The sequence below is a fragment of the Agelaius phoeniceus genome, chromosome 2 (genome assembly GCF_051311805.1).
Source record: "Agelaius phoeniceus isolate bAgePho1 chromosome 2, bAgePho1.hap1, whole genome shotgun sequence".
Taxonomy (NCBI): domain Eukaryota; kingdom Metazoa; phylum Chordata; class Aves; order Passeriformes; family Icteridae; genus Agelaius; species Agelaius phoeniceus.
Window position 1 is genome coordinate 95607833 of NC_135266.1, and position 21710 is coordinate 95629542.

Sequence of the window (21710 nt, forward strand, 5' to 3'; positions counted from 1 at the left end):
TCCTCAGAGTAAAGACAAAACAGTTTTCTTTTTTGCTATTGGGGATGAATACAAGCCTATTGGATTCATCTGTGTCCCTGGGCCTGTACAGGCATTACAGTGGTCTCCACCTTCTCATGTGAGTAATGCATATTTGTTTTCTTTCCTTCCCAGCAGTGTTAACATATAATTTTAAAAAGAATTTCCAATCAAAATAGATGAAGATCCACGACTCTAGTCATGTCCTCTATAGACAATACAAATAATGTTTTGCTCCTTTGTTCTTCATGCTGCTTCAGCATGACAAGAGGTTCTGTATAGCTAAATCTCTGGTTTAGTCACTAGGGACATATTTTGGGTTTTGGATAATGCAAACTACAAGGTTTTGGTATGCTTTTTGAGCCCTTGACTGGAAGAAACAATCTTATTCCTTAGCTTTTGGAAGAACCGATTCTCTTTGACAAAGAAGTTATTTGGGCATTACTGTCTGTGACTCTTGCCCCTATTAAAACAGGCTTTTGAAAAGCTTTTTGACAACATTAAGAAAGATTTTGGGTGCTTCTTGAAATTCACATTCTGTGTTTGAAATCTGTCAGGACATATCAATGTAGGTCTTTGCTAATATTTAAAAGTGTTCTAGGGTTAGGATAACATTTGAAATTTTTTTGGTCCAGTAACCTTATTTAGAGGAGAGACTATTAATTATTTTTAGATTCTAGCAAGATATATTTTACTGGTGCATAGTGGCAAAGTGTGGTTATTTCCACTTCTAAAAGCTGGCAAAAGAAGTCTTGTTGGTATGAATTCTATCTTACTGCAGAAACAACAGATCTTGATCTGACAGTTGCATTTTGAGTCCTTTCCTTAAAGACAAGGTACTTCTCCTTACTAAAAAAGCACCTGTTGTGTCTTGGATGTTAGATTCTGCCTGAGTAAGTTTCTCTACCAGTATCTGGCCTCTATTGCTGGATAAGAACATTTGCTTAACACAGTGCCAGCATCTGAGTGTCACACTACTTCTTTTTTTTGGTTTGTTTTAAAGAAGCACTGGTGATTAAATACATTACATTTAATGAATGCATTTTTAAACTGAGATCCTACAGACACAGGAACCATATCATTCCTAGTTAGGGTTTCCATAGCAACTCTAAAATGCCCTCTTTGCACATTTTTAGTGATGGGTCAGATAAAATAAGCCTCTCTCTCTTTTCTCCAGATAGCTTATGAAAATTGAAACTAAATACAGGCTTGTCTCTTAAAAACTCAAAACACTGAATAATTATTACCTTCACCTCACCTATTCTTCCTAACTTCCCACTTTAAAGGACTTGTGAGGTGCCAACAAAAAACAAACTGCTGTAGCATTTGGCAAGACTTTGAGCCAAGTCTTGATGATGGAAAGGATTTATTAGAATGGAAATATATGAAATTATCAACCCAAAACCTACTAAGTCATGGGTCAAATCCATCTTTTAATTTAACCAAATTTCCAAAATATCATCATGCTGCTTTCAAGCTAAGCAGTGTCAGAATTTCAGCTGGTTTGGACACAGCAAGGATTTCTTCAATTCCTTAGCTTTGCCTAGCATAAAAGAAGCTCACTGACTTCTGATGTCCATTTAAAAGTGTACATAGAAATAAGAGCACAGGTAAGTGTGGCTGGAGTTTGGCTTTATGCCTATGCATCTGCCTAACCAACTTTTCCTCCCATTTGTCTTGATTCCATTTATACATCTGCCCCATTCTTTGTGTTTTTATACAGGACAAGAGCACACTGCTCATCCTTTGTGAGAATGGCTTTGCTGTCCAGGTTCCTGCCCCTCTCCGTGGGAAGCAGGATACAGTGACCACCTATCACATAAAAAACCTGCCAACACAGTACTTCCATTTTTATAGTATTAAATCCCAAATCAAGGTAAAAAACTCTCCTGTGGCAGAATTTCATCTTCTTCATTGTGTCAGGTGACCAAACTACCCAGAAGAGTTTATAGTCCCTGTATGTCATCACAGGGTTTTTGCTAAGCTCCTTGAAAGGGAATGGCAGGTGGAAGCCATTTGTGGCTTGAAATTACAAGTTGTTTTTGGTTTATTCAAACCTACATGACACTGAAAGCAGGATGTGAATTTTGATTGTAATTAGAAGACAGCATTAGAGAAAGGGAAAGGTAGTGTATTAGTTCTCAAAATATTTTAATTTTGGTAATTTTGACAAAAATACTATTTCTTGTGGCTGATATTCACCCTATAGGAAATTTCTTTCAACAGTTATTAAACTGCCAGGTAGTCACCTTGAAGCAAATATGAAACATCTCTTTTTTTTTTAGCAGTGTTGCTGGCTTTAAAAATATCTTTTAAGTTTAAAGGTGTGCATTTAACTTCTGAATGGTACTTAGTATTTAAAAAGAATATGTGGTGCCAAAGGAAAAGAGTTATGTCAAGTCACAGCTACAGTTAGTTTTGTGAAACTAAAAAACAAGCTGATGTTAGGCTCAGAAGGAGAACTCCAGTGAGCAGGCTCTCAGTTCCATACTCAATCCACTACAATGCAACAGCCTCTCTCATTCTGTTAACTACTTCTGTTAACCTGTGATTTCTCTGCCTTCTCTGTTAACTGCTCCTGACATTACTGAATGTCAGGCAAAGCTGCATTTTGTGTTATAATTTGGAGGAAGTCAGCATGCAGGAGCAAGATCTCTAGATGCTTTTTCACAGCAATACCTATAAGAATGATCACAAAGCATGCATGAGAAAGGAAAGATTAAAATAATATGTATTGAGCTTTGTTGGTTTTCTTGTTTGTTTGTTTGTTTTTTGTTGGTTTTCTTTTTGTTTTTTAGTCAAATGAGAAGAATAATGTTGAGAAACAATCACTAAAAATAAATAAATATTTCTACAGAGAGAAAGAATATTAATGGCTCTCTTTTTACTTTGGAATTAGATAATTAATAAGTTACAAAAAGGATGTTCTAATGCAAGGAAAGATTTCTCACAGTAAGGGTAGTGATAAAAAAAGTAATTTTTATTATTCCTGTCCCTAGAACAGGAGATTTTTTAAAAGGTATGTCAGACAAAGATCAGCTGATAATATTTAAGGGCTTGCTGGTTCAGCTATCTAATATCTTCTTAGGAAGCTACTGTTTTAGAGAATGTTTGGTATTTGTTTATGCTATAGTAGGCTTGGATGGAAGAGAATTTTAAAGGTTTGATAAATCTTTCCTTCATTGTTCAGAAGTTAAGTCAATTACAGCTTCTCTCTTTTGCTCCATACCAATGATGCACTAGAACTAATTCAAGTTCAGCTTTTCAGTTCTTTTCTTTCTCCAGGGCAGGCAGGGGACAAGACTTAGGATTTCTGCAGGAGTAAGCATAGTGGTGAAGATTTGGAATAATCTATCTGAAGAAATGTTGAAATCTGCTTGTCATTCAGAATTATTTCTGTTTCAAAGGAGCAAGAGTAAATACTTCAGAGGAGGGAAAGGGGGGAATTTCGCTGGCAAGTCCCATGAAGTCTGGTTGATCTCTGCTAAGCTGACAGGAAAGAGATTTCTGTAGATATTTTGTATGTATAATGCCAGGACCACCTTGGATTTTCATGTATGAGACTCCTTCAGTCAGTGATGTGTGGAGTGCCTTGGTTTCATGTCTTGGTGTTTCTCTGCTCGTTGTAATAGCTGAAAGAGGAGATTGCTCGGAGAGAGAAAGAAAAGCAAGAGAAGGAGAAGGCAAGGCTTGAATGGATAAAGCAGCAAAAGGAGCTGGGACTTGAGGTAGAAGAAACTAAGGAGGAAGAACCTGAAGAGGAGCCACTGCCATCTATCTACATACCAGAGGAGCCCAGTCCCATCCTCTGTGGCTTTTATTCAGCACCCGGAAAATTTTGGCTTTCCTTGGTAAATCAGTTTTTACTTCATATTGATTGGGTTGCATGATGTGACATCCTTTCCCTTTGAAACCTGACATCCCTAGGACATCCATTCCTTTCATCCATGACAGTTTCACGGGTTTTTGTGAAGTATACCAGTAGTGTCACTCTGATTCAGATTGTTTGGTAAATATCCAGTAGGTGCCCTTCTTGGTGGTGCCTGAATGGGCACAAAGACTTAGCTGTTCCCTCACAAGCAGAAGGCAGAATTTTAACATAGTGGTAGAATGGCTTTTAATGCCAGAGATCATGACAGACTTCTGTCTGTGGATAAATAGGGTCTCTAGGTGTTTGGAGGTAGCATTTTCTAACCTATCACAGGTCCTTAAGAAAGGAAGAATTATTCTGAAATTTGTATTTTCCTGGTTAGTTGCTTCAGTTTTCTTTTGTCACAATTTCCATATAGTCCTTCTCTTCTTCAGGGTGGGTACGACTCAGGGTTTCTCTATCATTGCGAATTCTCACATGGTGGCGAAGAAAACCCTGAGAACAGGAAGGATGAACCTTTTGAAGTGATTCCTATGGAGAACACTGAGAACAATCCCATTCACCGAATCTCCTTCTGGTAAAACACTGTAATGTAACAAATAGCTCTGGGATAAAGCTTGATGAAATATAACTTGGAAAGGGGAGTGAATGCTCCTTTGTCTCTTTTCAATTGTGGCTCAACTCTAGTATACATGAACTCTCTCTGGTTTTCCGGGTACTGAGTTTCACTTAAAATTCCTAATGGACATAGCTGAGCCATGTGTCTGATAGAATAATTTTAAAAGACCTTCAAAGACAAAAAGTGGGATTTCTAAGTAAGTACTGACTAGAACTCAACCACCCTACATTGTAGAACTCTAGGAGAACCCTTAGAAGTCCCTGCATATAGTGATCAACAGTACAGCAGTTCTTTATCATAGTTAACCAAGAGAATTAGAACATGGAGCAGTCAGTCCATCCCTCTAGTGCTAAGAATATAGGCTTCTCAGGACGTTCTGTGAACTGTATGAATGGAAAGGCTGGATTCTTTTCAGACTCCCAGTATTAGGTTCTCTGTAAGAATATGCATGTTCTGCATCAAAAGGAGGCAGGTTTGATTCAGGATTTAATCTGCTGCTGGCAGCATTCACCACCATCTGTACTAAATGGGGAGCAGAGGCTAAAAAACTGCTTTTCTAGTTTTTAATTTTGTGTCTGCTACACTGCCCAGCTCAGGGCTAAGAGTAGTTCTAAGATACCTAGGAAGTGCTGGAATGCTCCTGAGCAGCCAGTTAGCTGCAAAACACTTCATAGTAGAATCACACATACTTTAAATGTTCCAAATACTTTTCTTTCAGCTTCCAAACTTGGGAAAGTGATTTCTATTAAATGAGATCAGCTCTTTTAATATTTTGAGCTTGCTTGTTAGAAGTTACTGCTATCACTCTTTCTTGTTGTTTATTTAACAGCACCCGCCCCCCACTGATGTTCTGTGGGATGCAGGATGGCTCCCTGCGTGCCTATCCTCTCAGGGAGGAAGGCCTCTCTGAGGGTGCCCTGAAGGACTACTGGTACCTGAATGTGCACGACAATGATAATGGGCAGATCCGGGGGATCTGTTGTAGCCATGATGATGGGTGTCTGATTACCTGTGGTGGAGATGGAAACATTTTTACATTTGACCTCTTGTCAGAGGAAGAGGTTCCCAAAGAGCTTAAAGTCACAATCCCCCCTCCTAGGGTAAGTTGGTACCCTCTTTCACTGAATTAGGCCTATTTGGAATGAAGCAATCCAGATGGGCAAACATGGTTCAATTATTTTTCTTAAAGAACTTTCACAGCAAAAGCTGAATTTCCCAAACTATTTAGAAGAATAGCTCTTGCAAAATGTTCCCTAATAAACGGGCTCTGGGTCTGCACTCTTCCAGTGTTTTGTATTTTTCTCCAAATAACACATACTATGTTTATTCATACGTAATATTCTGCCAGTGCTTTCCCACTCAAAGGTGTAGTCATGCATATTCCTGAAATGAAAAATTGCAAGAATTTCTCATACTTCATACCTTTCTTGGGTTTAATTCCAGTAAAGTATGATTCTGCTCTGGATGGGGATTCTAGAAATACTATTGGAGAATATAATATATGTACTTTCTCCATACATCTAGTACCATTCATCTAAAATTCACAGTGGATTTTTTTACATTTGCAAAATAGCACAACACGATGCTGATGCTGTTGCTCTTTCACTCTTGGGCAGCATTAGTAGTAATGAATTTACAGGTGTCCTGTACTCAATGCAGAACTGATCATCTCTAGCACATTTAAACAGATTACACTGGAACTCAGAAGCAGTTCTACTGATACTGCATAGAGGGATGTCAACTAAAATGTTCAGACTTCATTGAATTTTTAAAAACTCTTAAGAGTGTCTGAATTAAATAAATATAACTTGAAAGAAGCAGTGAGAGCTGTTGAGTAAAGAAATGCCATTGTGCACAATAAATATTACAGTGACTATGCATTCAATAGAGTTAAAAAATCTTGAAAGTGCCAACATAAAACAAATTAAACTCTTACATATGTTTTAATACTGGTTACTAACTACATTTTGAAGGATGCTTGGCAACAGAGACGGAGGAAATTGTGATTTTGGTAATTCAGCTAAATTGTTCATGACTAGTTGGAATTCTTTACCAGTATGACAAGAACATATGGTACTGAGAAAAGAGCCAGTTATTTTCTAAAAGTGAATGATTAGAACCTTTGATATCAGGGCCTTACTAACTGCAATATTACAAGAAATTATTAATATACAATTATAAGCATATGTACAGATTTATAGTTTTAAATATGTAAGTAGCTCTATATAAAGACCTTTATGGTCAGTTCTATTGTTCAGGCTAACAACATTTCTTAATGAACATTCTAATAGAGTTTTTTCCTTTTCAAAGTATATCTTCATTAAGTATCTGTTCTAGTTTTAAGTCATGTGGAAGATTTAAAAAAATCTATCTTCATTAAACTTAATGAGATTCTTAGAGAATCAAATACAAATCATCTGAAACTAATTGAGTTAAATTACAGATCAATTAAATACAACTAAATTGTTGGGTGATAGTCCCCCCTCTTTTTTCAGAGAATGATTGCCTAGGGAAATGAGGCTTGTGCTACTGCAGTGTCCATCCATCTGCCATTCTTCACAGCTAATAATTGTGAATCCATTATGCAGTCAGCAAAAGCCAACCAGACTAATTACAGATGTAACTTGGAATTAGCCCATGATACACTGACGCTTGTCAATGTGGCTGTGAGGGCAGACAAGAGAATTGGGTTGGGAGGTAGAGAACTAAAAATGTTATTGGGACAGAGTGAACTTAGGACAAGTAATGACGTAACGATTTATGCCACTGGGGAGGTTATAGGATTTGTGTTCTCTGTCTCTAATGTTTCATTAGTTCTTTTTACATATAAACCAACTTCATTGCTTTTTCTGCTTGAAACATTACAACGTAATATTTAAGGCCAGATAATAATATTGAAAATGAAGATTTCTTTTGTTTTTGTGAGAGGTGGTGAAAGCTCTATCTTAATCTTTATAAAAGCTGAACTATAACTGCTTGTTTAAAGACAAGACAATGTTTTTATTCCAGAGAGGTCTTGAGAAGGAGAAGGCTACTGAAGACATTAAGGATCCTGATGCCTACATGTAAGAGATGCATAGATAATGATGAAAGGGATTTTCAAGTGTTGGTAGCTCTTTTCACATGTATTTCTTTTTGCCTACAAAGAAGAGGGACAAATTGATCAACCCTGAATTTGAGTCATTTATTTGTGAAACACACAGTTTTTTCAGCCTTTCTCTCCATTTCATCTATTTTTCTCTGGAAGTAATTCAAATATCGTACTATGAGGCAGTTAACTTTATACTACAGAGACAGCAAAAAGTCAAAGCCCCTTGATGTTAAGAGTGTATAAATATACAGGAAGATTATTCCTTTTAAGAACCATTGAGTTCACTGGGAATTTAAGACTATCAAGGAAATCTAAAAGGTCATATAAACTGTAACCTTTCCACTCTTACATTGAGATAACATCATTTCCTTTTTATGCATTTTCAGTATTGAGGAATACAAGCAGAAAAAGGAGCATGAACGGAAAATGAAGGAAGCTGAAGAAAAGAAAAATAAGAAAAGAGAGGAGTTAAGTGCACTGAGACAAGACTTTGTTTTTCTCCTTCAAAAGAATCAGGAGTTGCCCAAGCACATGCAGTTGCACAGAGAGGTACACACCTGGCTTTTATTAGGATCATTTACATTTACAGGCACCTTCTTCTAAAATGTTGTTACATACCATGTTGGGGCCAAAGATGTCCAATGCTTTGGATTAAGGTAGTTTTAAGAATATGTAAATTGATGGACTTCCGAATCACAGCTGAATCACAGCTGATTATTTGTGCCAATCAAGAAGCACAGGAAAATAATTTGGTTCTCTGTGGAGATAGCTTCTGCAATAAAGGATAGTGTTGATGTGCATGCAACTAAGGCACCTAGGTAAAAATATTTATTATGAATATCTAGTAGCCAAAATAATGTGATGCTGGGTTTTCTGTCTTCCTGCAGGAGTTTGAGATGGACCGTAGGATCTTTGAAGAGCTGGACAGGCAGACACTACAGAGAATCCAGTTAGTGCAAAAGCAGCTGGCTTGGGAGCATGAGAAACAATTCGTTGGACTGCAGAAATTACAAACACAGTAATTACCACTTTTCTTCTGACCTTCCATGGGGTTGTCTATGAAGTTGTACCTCCCACAAGAAAAAGGAATGTGATTTTTTTTCCCTCTCTCTCATATAATCAGTATTTCATCTATTCTGTTATGATTCTGTTCTTATTTAAGAATCTTACTTATTCTTGGAACATACACAAGAGTATATGTTCATATTTATTTGTAATTATTTTTATTGACTCTTTGGTAAAAATGCAGATAGTCAAATGAAGGAAATTACTTCATTTGGATTCACTTCTGTATGAAGAAAGCTGGTTGAGACTATTTGCCTGGGGTTTTGCCAGTAAGTTCGTAAGAACCAAGAACTCTTACTGAAGTGTTGAAAAACAACCTGGGAAATGAATGCCTGTTTTTAAGACATGTTGTGTGTCTGTCAGATATTTTAATGTCATTGCTAACACAATGTTCTCTATAAAATTTGAAGTTACAAAACAAACTTTCTCAAGAACAAAAGTTTAGGCATGAGGTGCATTTTGAGTTGGTTTTCACAGATCTAGGTAAGAGCAAAAGATGAATTAATAAAATAAATACACAATTAAAAAACCACCTTAGGCACACAGAGTATGTGACTGGGAAAAAAGATAGAATGAGCATGTTTTTGACAAGTCCTTAGTGGAAGATGAAATTTACTGTCATGAAGAACCTGGTATAAGTTTCAATATTGGGAAAAGTCTTCATGTGATAATTCTTGATCATCTCCATTCCTAGATTACATAAAAGCCAATAGATAGTGTCATATGTCATCCTGCTATGCAATTACTTACTGACTTGTGGATTTATATGTAAGGATTGCATGTGCAATAAGTAAACTACACTATTCATGCCCTTTTGGTCAAGGTAAAATCGTACATTGTGCCCACTGACATCAGACAGTTTTGTCTAATTTGTGATTCCAGGTTTCGGGACGCTTTGGAATTTACTCTCACTGTTCATGCTATTCAAAGCAATCATCAGATTTCGACCTACAGCCTTCTAACAGTGTCTGAGAAATACGCCCAAGATAAGAAACAGGAGGACAGCAAGGGGGCAGTACTTAAAGAGAAGTGGACAGCACTTAAAGAGGCAGAACAAGCAGAAGAGGAGATCTCCAGAGAGACAAGCCCCGTGCACAGAGGTAATGATAACCATTTAAATCTTTCAGTAATAGGGTTTCTGTCTTTCAATCAGTTTTTGTTCCTGAGTCCAAGATAAAAAAATACCCATGTAAGTGCAGGTAAAGAAATATAGCTGTAATGTGTTTTTTTAGTACCTGCATACAAAGTAACGCTCACACATAGTTTTCCATGTTTAGATCAATGTCAGCAATTGTCTGTCAGCCCCGTGGGTAGAATGTGACTAAAAGTCGGTCAAAGAACCTGAATACTTACAAAACATCCACTACAATGGAACTAATTTACATCAGTTCTACAGGAGTTGTCTGAGGGAGTTTCCAGTAGCTGGGACTGCACTGTGCTGCATGGTATTACATTTTCACATGATTATATTTTGTTTCAGGAAGTGTAGCTTTTGAGAATGAGGCTGAAAGGCTGAAGACACCAGATGTCCGAAAGCCAACCACGCGTTATATAGAAAGCAGACGTCAGAAAATCAGAAGACTTATTGAGAAATATGATGCACTGAAAGCCAAGATCATGAAGAGGAGGGCAGAATGGCATGAATTGTGAGTCCTGAACTGGACTCTGTTCCCTTTTAGTTCTGCTTCTTGTTTGAGGTCTAGTAATGCCATTTAGGTGTCATATGGCACTATAATCTCCCTGCTTAGGTTTTTATATTCCTAAGGGTTGTAACTAAAACAGATGAATTTTCATGTATTTCCAAGTCTCAAGAGAGTATTAGAATATATTTAGTTTCTATGGTTCCTGTAAAATATTATCAAATTTGAATCCAGCTCGGTAGCTGTATTTTCAGATAGGGAGTAAAATGTGTCTAAATTGCTCGTGACTGAGAGACACCTAGGTCATTACAGTCAACTCAAAGTGAATCCTGCCAGCCCCTCATGGAGCAGACACTGTAACAGCTGGGTTAGGTCAGCAGTCTTAGCATCTCAGCCATCACGTGAGTGTTTGTGATATGTCGTCATGCTCCATGCTGGTCTTTATCTTGAGCAGCAAGAAAAGGGGACAGGACATCTTTCACAGAATCATAGTTCCTTCCTGAGTTGGAAGGGACCCACAAGGACCACCAAAGGCCAACTCCTGTCCTTGCATGTGGCAGCCTCAAAAGTCACACCCTGTGCCTGAGAGCATTGTCCAAACACTCCTTGAAGTCTGTCAGGCTTGGTGCTGTGACCACTTCCCTGGGGGGGCTGTTCCAGTGTCCAGCTACCCTCTGAGTGAAGAACCTTTTCCAAATATCTAACCTAAGCCTTATCTTTGAATGACCACTTTTTCAAGGCTGGGTTAGATGGGGCTTTGAGTGACCTGGTCTAGTGGAAGGTGCCCCTGACATGGACACTGGAACGAGATGATCTTTAGGGTCCTTTATAATCCAAACCATTCTATGCTCATGGAAGTACAAAAGTTCTTCCTTAGGAGATGAATGGCAGGGAATAGGACCAATGTAGAGTCAGAATACAAGGCTTTTAAGTTTATTGAGTGTTTAATAATGTAGAGTAGGATCAAGTATTCCTTGATGTGCGGCTCCCTGAAATTGATAGCAGCATGTGCTCACTTAACCCAGAACTCAGTCTGAGTGTGAAGGTTTAAACTTTCCCATGGCAGAGCTGTTTAAGACTTCTTAGGGGGGAAAAAAATATCTGGGATTTTCATTTAAATGTGCCAGGATATTATTTCCAAAGTAGCCATTCTTTTCTGAAAGAGATGTTATCACTCTTTCACCTCCCAAACTTTGCTGCACAAGTAAGAGGGTATGAAGTGACTGTTCATTTGTATGTTTTCTGTCTTGAAGTTCAGCTTTATTTTGTACCTACCAGATACAAGAGCAAACCTAGACATAACCATGAGAATTCCAAAGATGCTGAGGAGATCAAAGAAGCACGGGAGAATATAGGATGTTACAGGCTGAAGAGTGCCACTAACTACACACTTACTGAAGATGAGCGTATAAACACTGAAAAGAAGATGATGCAGCTTGCAATCCTGGAAGACTTGGTATGTAAAACTGTATATAGCCCCATTTTTTGAGAGGAAGTGAGGATAGCGTATTAATCACTGAAGAAATTTTTTTAAAGGAATTGAAAGTGAGTTTGGGAATAGGCCTTGAAGGACAGATGGCTGTTTTGTGCTTTAGTTACAAATCAGCCCTTCTCTTGTGAACTGTCTTGTGTTTCAGCAAACCTGAACCTGAATCATTCTAGGGTGACTCTTTATAAATGAGAAAGAGAATTTACCTTTACTAGTATTTCAGCTGGAACATCTGTCTCTTTTAATTACAAGTCTTATAATCTAGTAAAAACACTGAGCTAAATAACCCCTGCCCATACCCAAAGGTATTTTGAAATACCTTTACAAAAACAGGGATGTGAGCGAGGACAAGTGTTCTAGTGTGGCCTCTCTGTATTTGCACTTTGGCAATCGCTGCTCCTGGAATTGGAATCTTCCTGAGAAACCAGGTTTTTTGGGCCCACCTTGCTATGGTAGAACTCCTACAGTCACCACACATCTTTCAACCTTGAAGACACAATAAGTTCAAATGTTGTGCAGTATCTTTGTTGCTTTCCCTGTGATTTCCCCCCCTATCCTTCTCATAGGAATGGTTTTTCATTGTATTTGGCTGGAGTGCAAAAGAGTGATACTGGATAACTTTGACAGCAAGGCCTAAGCATTACAGAAGCAATGCCACAGTCTCAGGGGATTTGTTTGATCATTTTAGTCTCATGCTGTAGTGCTGATGCTATCAGATAGCCAGTGATTAACCCAACTCATTAGAACAAACAAAGGGAATAGTTCTTGTCATAAATTCTGGGTTTATACAGATGAGGAATTCCAGTTGCTTCAGGTGGATGGTGTGTTCTTTTCTTCTATAAAGATCAGAGAAGTTTCTGCCAAGTATATTAATGATAATAGATCACATTCAATTATTACTCTACATAAAAAGAATCAACTAATACAGTGTCCCCTTATCACAGAATGTTTAATAATCCTAATGTTAGCCTTCTTGAGTTGGGTAAGACTGCTTTCTGTGGTGAAGAATCCTACTAAAATAGTTTTTCCTTTGCAGATCCATAAGACGAAAGTGAATATGAACAAAGAGATTGTGTCTTTGAGGGATCTCAAGGTTTCTACTATTGATGAAATCAAGAGTTTAGTGAAGGAAGTCAAATCCATACAGGCAAACTTAGATGTATCAGAACATCTCCCTATTCCCCCGATCCCTCAGTTACACCCAGATGAGGTTCCTGAAAAAATAGTTGAGTGCAGCAGTGACGTCCTCCTAAAGTTCAAAGAGGAGCAGGAGGCCAAGGCAAAGCTCGAGGAACCGCTGGAAGGGTGTGCCTCGTCTCGCGCATTTAGGCACGTGTTTCTTCAAACTCCCCCCTTGGAAGAGGGTTATGCCATGGTACAGGCTGGAGATGCATCAGCTGTGGTCACAGGGAAGCAGGAGGCTTTTGAGATGGAGAAAGTAGAGCCAACAGAAATGGAACTGGAAATTTTAAAGAGAGAGAAGATAAAAAATCTGTACTTGCAGGAGACCTTGATTAAAAAGGTAGGAAATTGAAAGTTATTTTTGTCAGATTAAAAAATCCCACTGGTTCATAAATGAAACCAAAACCCCTTCAGTCTCAGGATTGCAGCTAGTCTTGCCTTTCTGCAGTCCTGGAAAACGCTAACTATTGCAAATGTACAGTGGAAATCAGTATAAATCCATAACTATAACCTGTGTTCTGACTATTATCACTTGAAAGATATCTTAGATTTCTTACTGATTGTGCCATGAAGCTGTGATCTTAGTGGCCAAAAAAAAAAGGGAAAAAAAAGACAAGTAAAATGTTAGACATAACTTGAAAAATTACAGAGTTAAAAAGCAGCATCACTACAAGTTTGTAGATTCATGTTCTCAGCTCTTCAATAACTGTAGTCTCAACTTTCTGGTCTAAAAATTACTTTGTAGGATTAGAAAAGGTACAAAAGAGAGTAACCAAAATGCTTAGTCATGGAAAAGATTCTTTAAAACGTACATCTAAGTGGATAATGTATCTTTGGCCTGCAAAAAAGGCAACTGAAATGGTTTTAGAGATGTGAGAAAATTCTGAATAGCATAGAAAAGGAGAGTAGGAATTGTGTCTTAAAAGGAGAGATACCAAATGAAATGGTCACATAGAAAGCTTGAAGCATGCAAGTGAAAATAGTTTTCCTATCCAACAATTAGTTAAGCTTTGGAACTCAGCGCTAGAACATGGGGGAAGTTATAATTTGATAGTGTGGAAAAAAATCCATTCAAAGCTGTTGAACACAAGTATACTGCTTCAAGCTCAGGATGCACCTAAGTCAGAGTTTAAGAGAGCTGTATAGCTGAGGGTATCCCACTGTTCCCTTGTTTGCTCCATTTCTTAGCATCTCTCCTCTAATATCTGCTACTGGGAGTTGATTCTTTGGTCTGCCTCAACACAAACACCCTTGTGTTTATGTGTATGAAGGTTGTGATGGAATACCCAAATTCTGCTGTGAACATCACACACCTGTAAGTTAATGTTAGCAGCTGCTAGTACTTATTTTGCTGTAAATGTCTAAGTGAAGAGCTGGCAGCTGTTTCAAAAGAAGTCTGTCAAGACAGAAGAGTTATTTATTGATGCATCTGGGATTGTTATATAAACTACTGTAAACTACAGACTACTCCAAAACATTCTCTGAACTTCAGGGATGGAGGGGATGCAGTGAAAGATTCCTGTGAAGCCCTGGTGATTCTTTTACTATTATGCTGAGAACAAAGACAAGGACTTGGGATAACTTTGTCTTTCAAAGTGCATCACTACTCTATAGGAAATAGCATTTCTGAGTTGTTGATTTGACAGAGAGAATTTTTCCCTTCTGCTCCCTTCTCTAGCTTTGCATGTTTAACTCACTGGAAATACTTTTCCTATTCCTGATTTCACGCTACTTTGCTCCAGATCAACACACTAGTGATCAACTTCGATGCTGAACTTCGCCTTTTGCGGCACAAGAAACTGAAGATGGATGTGCAGATGAAAAGTGCTGATCTGCGCTGCATCACATGCTGTGAAGAGCTGCTTATCCTGAAGAAACTTGAGATACATGAGGACCTTCTTGAGGAGCAAATTTGTGCCATCATCAATAAACAGGAGGACATACATGTAAGTAGACCACGTGTAACATTAATTTAAATTTAACAGTACCATTAGTGCATGGCTTGAAACAAAAGTAAACCATAAAGTAAATGGTGGCATCCCTTGGCTTTGTTTTAGCACCAATCCAGTGACTAGTGCTAAATTTTGAAAAACAAGAAACTCTTGATGATCAGCCTAATAGGATGGTCACTTCTGATGTCACCCTGTTTTTTAAGTTTTTCTAAGCCTTCTGATGTTTACATTCTTGTAACGAAGTTACTTGCACACTTTATGTAAATAACTTATTTTTTCGCATCCTTTTATGGAGGAAAAGAAATTTGAGAGACTGTTAGTTTATCCAGTCTCATTGGAGAGTGACAGTGTCACTGTCACCTTCCAATCCACTATCACTTTTAGAAATCTATAAATGTTGGAGTCAAAAATTAAAAGTCTTTTTTTTACCTTGGAAAGTCCAGTGTCCGTGTCTTTCTGTTTTGTGTCCTAAAGTGACATTCTAACTTCCAATACTTAATTTTTTAATAATCTTAACATCTGTATTTTAATAGATCCTTCATGATATGTCATAATCACATCCTTTAAGAACATATTCCTAGGCGATGCATGATGGGTTTAATCAAGAGAGAAAGACAAGTTTTGCATTTCCAGATCTTCACAGATGCATCCTATATACGTACACATGAGCTGTACCTTTTAACTGAAATAGATTTTTGTTTGTTTAGTCAAAATTGAAGAGCTACCTTGCACAAATGGAGGATAGAAAGTGTGAGATTGTAATGCTTGAGGAACGTGAGAAAGCTCTTTATGCCAGCTTTGAAGCATCCCTTGGAGAAAACAATGAATTTGCCGATGTTCTGACAGATATTTTAAAGAAGGAAGTTGAGTATGTGATAAAAGAAGAAGAAAGAAGAAAAGCAGGTTGGAGATTTTGTTCTTTTTGTTTTATGGATTTGTTATACATATTTCCGTGTGGTCAAGTACATGTCTCTCGGTCTGGCTGGAGCCTTGAGTACACACAACACTCCAGTCAGTTCAAAAACCCGTAGTTCAAAAACCTACCCAGATTTGTTTATAGAGTGACAATGTCTCCTGTGGCTGTCATCTTGAATGATAACAATGATGCAATTCAGTTTCTAACATGACTGCGGTTGGTCTGATAACAGCTCGTGCAATTTACATCCTGTAAGTCAATACCGAGGACTGACAATTGGTAAGAGGAAGAGGCACAGCTTTAAATAGGTGCTTCCCATGCTTTATCAATGGGAGCTATGGGTAAGTGATTAGTCTGTCACATTTGTGTGTGACAATCTGTCTGACATTCTGCTTTAATCTGTCCATTGACTAATGAGAGATCATAAACCTAATCTGCAATCATCTATTAGTCACAGGACTAAACATATTACAAAAGGATTTCATTCATCTTAGTGACTCAGTTTTAAGCTGTTAAAGCTAGGCAGTCCTACTGAGCTAAAATACTTGTGCTCTCTCTAACATGGCTTTTGATTTCAAGTGGGACATGATTAGCAAAAAGTGCAGACAATAGTGATGTTTTATGACAGATTTGTGCTTCCATATTCTGCCTGGTTGATTAATCTCTCTGGTAGAATGGTAAACCCATGCTGTTTAAGTTCCTAACACATATAAAGAGAGAAAATATGTTGAAGATAAGTCCCAAAAACATGGGCTGCATCTGTGCCTGTACTACTACTACTAGGTGATCTCTCTCTCTCGCTTGCTCTTTCCCTTTTCCTTTTTTTCTTTTTCCTGTGAAAACATCACATCAGATCAAAGCAATAGGCACAAGGGGCCTGGATTCACATATTACCAGAGTTGATCTTTCATGGGTTGCTGGGCTTGTGTTCACCAGCACATTGGCATAATGCAAAGCCAATGAGTCTGGAGCATTTTGCAAGCCAGTGTCTGTTTCTTTCAGGTGAACAAAATGAGAATGAAGAGGAGGATGATGAAAAGCCTGACTTAAAGACTGATGAAAAAAATGGTGGATCTGAAAGCATAGTCTTTGATGACTCAATTTGCCCAGAAGGTACCTAAGCTGTTATTTCCTTGTCTTAACTTGTTGTTTAGCTTTAGGGGCCACATCATGTGTTTGAAAAGAAAACACAGATTTTTTAAATTATTCACTGCATGGTAAAGTCATGAAGGGGTGGAATGTGTGTACCCATTCTGTGTGCAGCATTTTTCCCTGGGAAACTTTGGTCAAGACAATAAAACTGCTGATAGTGTAGACTACCCTAATTAAAAAAGTTTGGAAAAATAAAACTTAGCTAACCACTAAGAATTAATTCTTTTGGGTAAAGAAGCATTCACCATTTCATGGCTGTTATCTGGAGAGAAAAGTTTCCTCTTTGGATTGGAGCAGTGGCAAGGCTGTAGGTGCTCTTTGGAAATCAGCTGCGTGGCCTGGCTGGATCCCTCTCTGTTCAGGGAAATTCTGAGGGGATCCTCATGCTGTTAATTGAAGCTCTTTGTTACCACCTCGTGGATTTATGCAGCAATTGCCTATTGCTAGGCTGCTCTGAAAAGTTAGTAGCTTTACTTTGCAGAATCCTCTTCATTTGTGCATTCAAAAAAGGCAGGCAATCTTTCTCTCTCCTTTTCTTTTGTACAAGCTTAGCTAATTTAGATGTTGTTTTTTTTTTTTAAATCTTTGAGTGATGTGTCAATGACTGTGCAACAGCACTGCTTCATTTTCAAGTTCTAACTTACCAACAATTTGCCTTCCCTTTTTCTTTTAAAATTAATTTTAAAATCATTTCCACAAATTGAATTTTTATTAACTCCTTGTTCATCTCATTTTTCAATGGAATGTTGGGAAGAAATAAAGATTTTTATTTCTTATTTAAAATGTCCAAATTGCTAATTTAATTGGGCAATTACCTGTTGCATTAGTGCCTTCATATTTGTTCCTTTATGTGGAATTTTTTTGCCTTTATTGGGCTCTCTTTTTTATTATTATGCCTGCTGATTTGGGCATAATTATGCATTTGCTAAGCATTACTGAAATCACAGTATTAGATAGAAATTCACAGATCTTCCTTACCATGACATGGGTTCCATGAAATACAGCTTTGTTTACAAGTAGAGCTATAAATGATCCCTACAGCAAGTTCATAATTTATAGTGAAGGGTGCTATGGAGAAACAACTATGTGCGCACATAATTGAAGATTTTACTGCAACACATATTAACTACTGGAACTGCATTGCTTACAAAAGCTAATTTTTGAGCACTTGCCTTTAATGCTGTCTTTGATGCATTTAATCTGACTTCTGGAAACAAGCTGCCTTGACTGAATGTGAAGAAGAAAAAGATCCATCCAAGACATTCACCTGTTCACGGAGGCACGTGGCCCATGGGTTTATGTTTAAGGAAGCTTTAGGGAACCAAACCCATGGTGTTATTATGGGGAATGCTGGGAATGTGCACAGCAGGAGAAGGTACCAGCCCTACTCAGTAATTCCAGAGTAGTCACAGTGAAAGTAAGCTCTTCTTTGACCCTCTCCCTCTCAGGCTGCAGTGAGGATCTCTTCCTGAACACCATCCAGCTCCGGCAGCAGCGCATAGGCATTGAGAAAGCTTTAGAAGAGGAGAAGAAAGCTGCTGCTGACCTCAAAAAGGAATATAATGCCTTGGCCATAAAGGTATTTTAGTGTTTTCTCAGAAAGCATCAGCATGTTCAATGTAGTGCTAGTGATTAGTGCTAGTCTAAGATTTAAAAACAGAACCCTAACCCTCCGAGAGGCCTCCATTTGGGAAGAGATATCTGTGGTAGCACAGAGGCAGGAGGCAGCTCGACACGGGTCACCTGAAAAGGGTAAATCAAGTTGGTCCAACCTTAGCTTTCTTGGGGCTGAATCCAGGCTTTAGGTCAGTTCCTTCCCAGCTGTCTAACCTCATGCAGCAGCAGGAACTGGATTCTCTGGTTCAGATGAAACACACGGTGTGGTCTGGCCATCCTCTGTGTGTGTGTACAGGAACAGAGATTGAAGAATACTTACCCTAACACAAATCCAGGTTAACATAAATGCATAAAAATTCTATTCTTCCATCTATTTCTTTTGCTTTTAGTTATTTTCCGTTGCTCTTTGTCACAGGTAATAACTGAATAAACTTTTGGTACAAATTTTCCATTTTGCCTTTTTGAACTCCTGCATTCATTAAGAAATTTGATTTCTACTGATTAAAAAATATCTTATTTTGAAGAGTTATCTGGAAGAGAGAGGGTGCTATCGAAATAGCATTGTGCAAGTCTTGCGCTTTTTTTGTCTCAAAAATGTTCCATCACGCATGCTTAACATACCAATTTTTTTTTAGTTTTTAAAGGCTTTCCTAAGTGCCAGCTGCCACATATTCACCCTGGGGCATGACATTTGAGTCTGAATTGTTTCTTTCTCATGCAGAATCAATAAGCATTTCCAGGCATAACACAATAAAAATTATCTTGCAGGCTCTGTACATGTACAAGTGTTTTAGATGCTAAACAAAGCAGCTGTCTCTTGATACATACAGGGCAGCTCTAAGGAGACATTCGCAAGTGTACACGTGTGCAGAGGTATTCAGGTTAGAATTTTGCTTGAATATATGTAGATAATCCTTGGGTTTGCCTATGAAACTTGCCTATTATATGTAGTTTAAAAAAGCACATTTTTATATACTTTTTCCCCTTTGGATCAGGAACTCTTACAGAACCTTGTTGCCTTGTGTATTCTAAGTATCACAGGATTTTGTTTGTCCACAATTTGTCTTTCTGCAGGCAAAAGAAATAGAAACCAGTCTGGACAGAACAAACAGGGAACTGGAGGCCTTTCAGTGGGAAAAGCTGCACAAACTGAATGAGCTGGATGTAGTTGTGCCTTTGAGACTCCATCAGGTAATTCAAGATGCTGTGCATCCGCATGTGCAGAGTAGCCTGTGTACAACTAAACAACGGTGTTACTGTTCTTTGGGGCTCTTAGTTCCTGATTCACTATGGTCTCCTGGGAAGGAAGTGCCATTAACTGAACTTCATGCTGCTATTTCCTCTAGAATTCCCCTTTTTTCCCTTCTCCTGTACTGACAGAAATGAGGTAAGGACAGGCAGGCTGGCCTATAGGTGAAATGTGCATAGTCTTCAAGTGCTGTATAGGTTTGGCATGGTATTCTCTTTCAGGTCCATACCTACTGATATTCTCCTGGGGGAAAAAAAAATGAAACACCTCCCCAGAAAAACAAATCAAAAAATCCCCAAAGAGTTTGAAATTAATGGGAATTCTGCCTGGTTCAATAATGCCAGATTGGGTACAATGCATTCATTCACACAATTCCCTGGCCTAAAAAAAGAGTTGTGCCCATGCCCACCTCACTCACTAACTCTATTGCTCACACATTTTATATAAAGAGACATCTCCATCGCCCTTAATAAAAAAAGCCAGCCTTGCTTATTTCTGGCTGCTTTTGCAGGTGCAGTGCTTGGTTGATGGGGAGATGCCCCGTGACTTTTCCCAGGCCTTAGTATTTACCAATCAGTCCTTGCAGTACCTGCAAAAGAGAATTGTGGACCTACGTAATGAAAAGATAATGCAAAGAGAGATCCATAAGAAGGCCAAGGAGCAACATAAGCAGCTTCTCCAGGACAAAAAGGAGATGGAGATGGAGATTCAAGGTGAGTAACAAAGACTCTGAACAATACAGCATTGCTAATGTTCCTTCTGTCCCTCTCACTGGCTGTGGGTAACTCACCGCATCTGGCTCTATACTTGCACGGATGTCACAGAGGGCAATTGCAGAAAATAGAACAGATCAAGTAGACTGTTTTGATGGAGTAATGGTTCTCCAGCATTGCAGAGTCATCAGGCTGTGCGAATTTGGGAGCTTAGTATAAGTAGAGCTGACTAGGATGAGACACTGGAAGTCCGGACACGTTTGCTATTTCTGCTTGTAAACCAGAACTCCTAGGATAAAAGTAGTTTCTCCAAAGATACATAAGCTTTTTCTGGTAATTTCCTCCCCTTTGGAACATCTGAAGAAGGAAACAAGGCCTATTCAAAACAGTTTCCCAAGAGGCAAACCCAAAGTTGTGTCTAGCACCCCAGACCTGCAAAGGCCCTATACAGCCTGTGGTGTGGGAGTGGTTTACTAGGACTGGCTTAGTGACCACACAGGCATCATCATGGGCAAAGACAAATGGCATGACTCAGCTGTGAGCTCTATGTGGTTTTGTGTGAATTATTTATTACAGAGCAAATACCAAAGGGCTCAGACAAAAAGCTGAGATAAGGCAGAAATTCTTATAAACCAATGAATGACAGTGCTGCCATTTGTGCCAATGTCCCTCTGTTAGGACTGGAGGAGAGGTGCAATAATCTGATGATGGAGAAGTTTGGTCGGCTGGTTGATTTTGAAGCAGTTCAAGTACACTCTGTTAATATACCTATGGAGCAGATGAAAGTGAGAATAATGGAGAAAGAGTATGAGCATTTCGTGGAGCTCAAAGAATGGGAGGTAAGCAGCAGGAAGAGGAGGAAGACACATGTGTTGTGATGATCTGTTAATGCTTTGTTTTCCTGGGGACTGAAAAGTTACACTAAAATCTTTTGTCAACTTGCTCATATTTGATTTTTTTTCACTTGTCCTTAATAGACCATAGTGTTCAACTCCAATTTCCCATCATCATTGCTACCTCTGCTCCAGTTGCTGGTGCACATCCTATTTTTCATGGAGGTAGTCGATCTCTCTGTTTTGCTTTCCTCAAACACATTGTCCTACTTCATTCTCTACATGAAGCTCTTGCAGAGTGCT

The 21710-nt window shown here is 38.5% G+C and overlaps 1 protein-coding gene across 6 annotated transcripts in view; it reads left to right on the plus strand.

The window, feature by feature from the left end:
- The window catches only part of CFAP44 (cilia and flagella associated protein 44), a 41757-nt gene that overhangs the window by 18516 nt on the left and 1531 nt on the right, over nt 1-21710 (plus strand). For 5 of the 6 annotated variants that reach the window (XM_077174305.1, XM_054627667.2, XM_077174304.1 and 2 more), the window contains 19 exons: nt 8-118; nt 1742-1894; nt 3651-3869; nt 4324-4466; nt 5338-5608; nt 7518-7573; nt 7986-8148; nt 8487-8617; nt 9547-9764; nt 10145-10310; nt 11583-11760; nt 12830-13315; nt 14718-14921; nt 15635-15830; nt 16846-16956; nt 18444-18574; nt 19687-19803; nt 20373-20574; nt 21253-21413. In XM_077174305.1, the coding sequence (XP_077030420.1) occupies nt 8-118; nt 1742-1894; nt 3651-3869; nt 4324-4466; nt 5338-5608; nt 7518-7573; nt 7986-8148; nt 8487-8617; nt 9547-9764; nt 10145-10310; nt 11583-11760; nt 12830-13315; nt 14718-14921; nt 15635-15830; nt 16846-16956; nt 18444-18574; nt 19687-19803; nt 20373-20574; nt 21253-21413 (3417 nt within the window). Of the gene's footprint in view, nt 1-7; nt 119-1741; nt 1895-3650; nt 3870-4323; nt 4467-5337; nt 5609-7517; nt 7574-7985; nt 8149-8486; nt 8618-9546; nt 9765-10144; nt 10311-11582; nt 11761-12829; nt 13316-14717; nt 14922-15634; nt 15831-16845; nt 16957-18443; nt 18575-19686; nt 19804-20372; nt 20575-21252; nt 21414-21710 lie in introns of those variants that run through there. The other variant, XM_077174308.1, reaches the window with a different exon arrangement.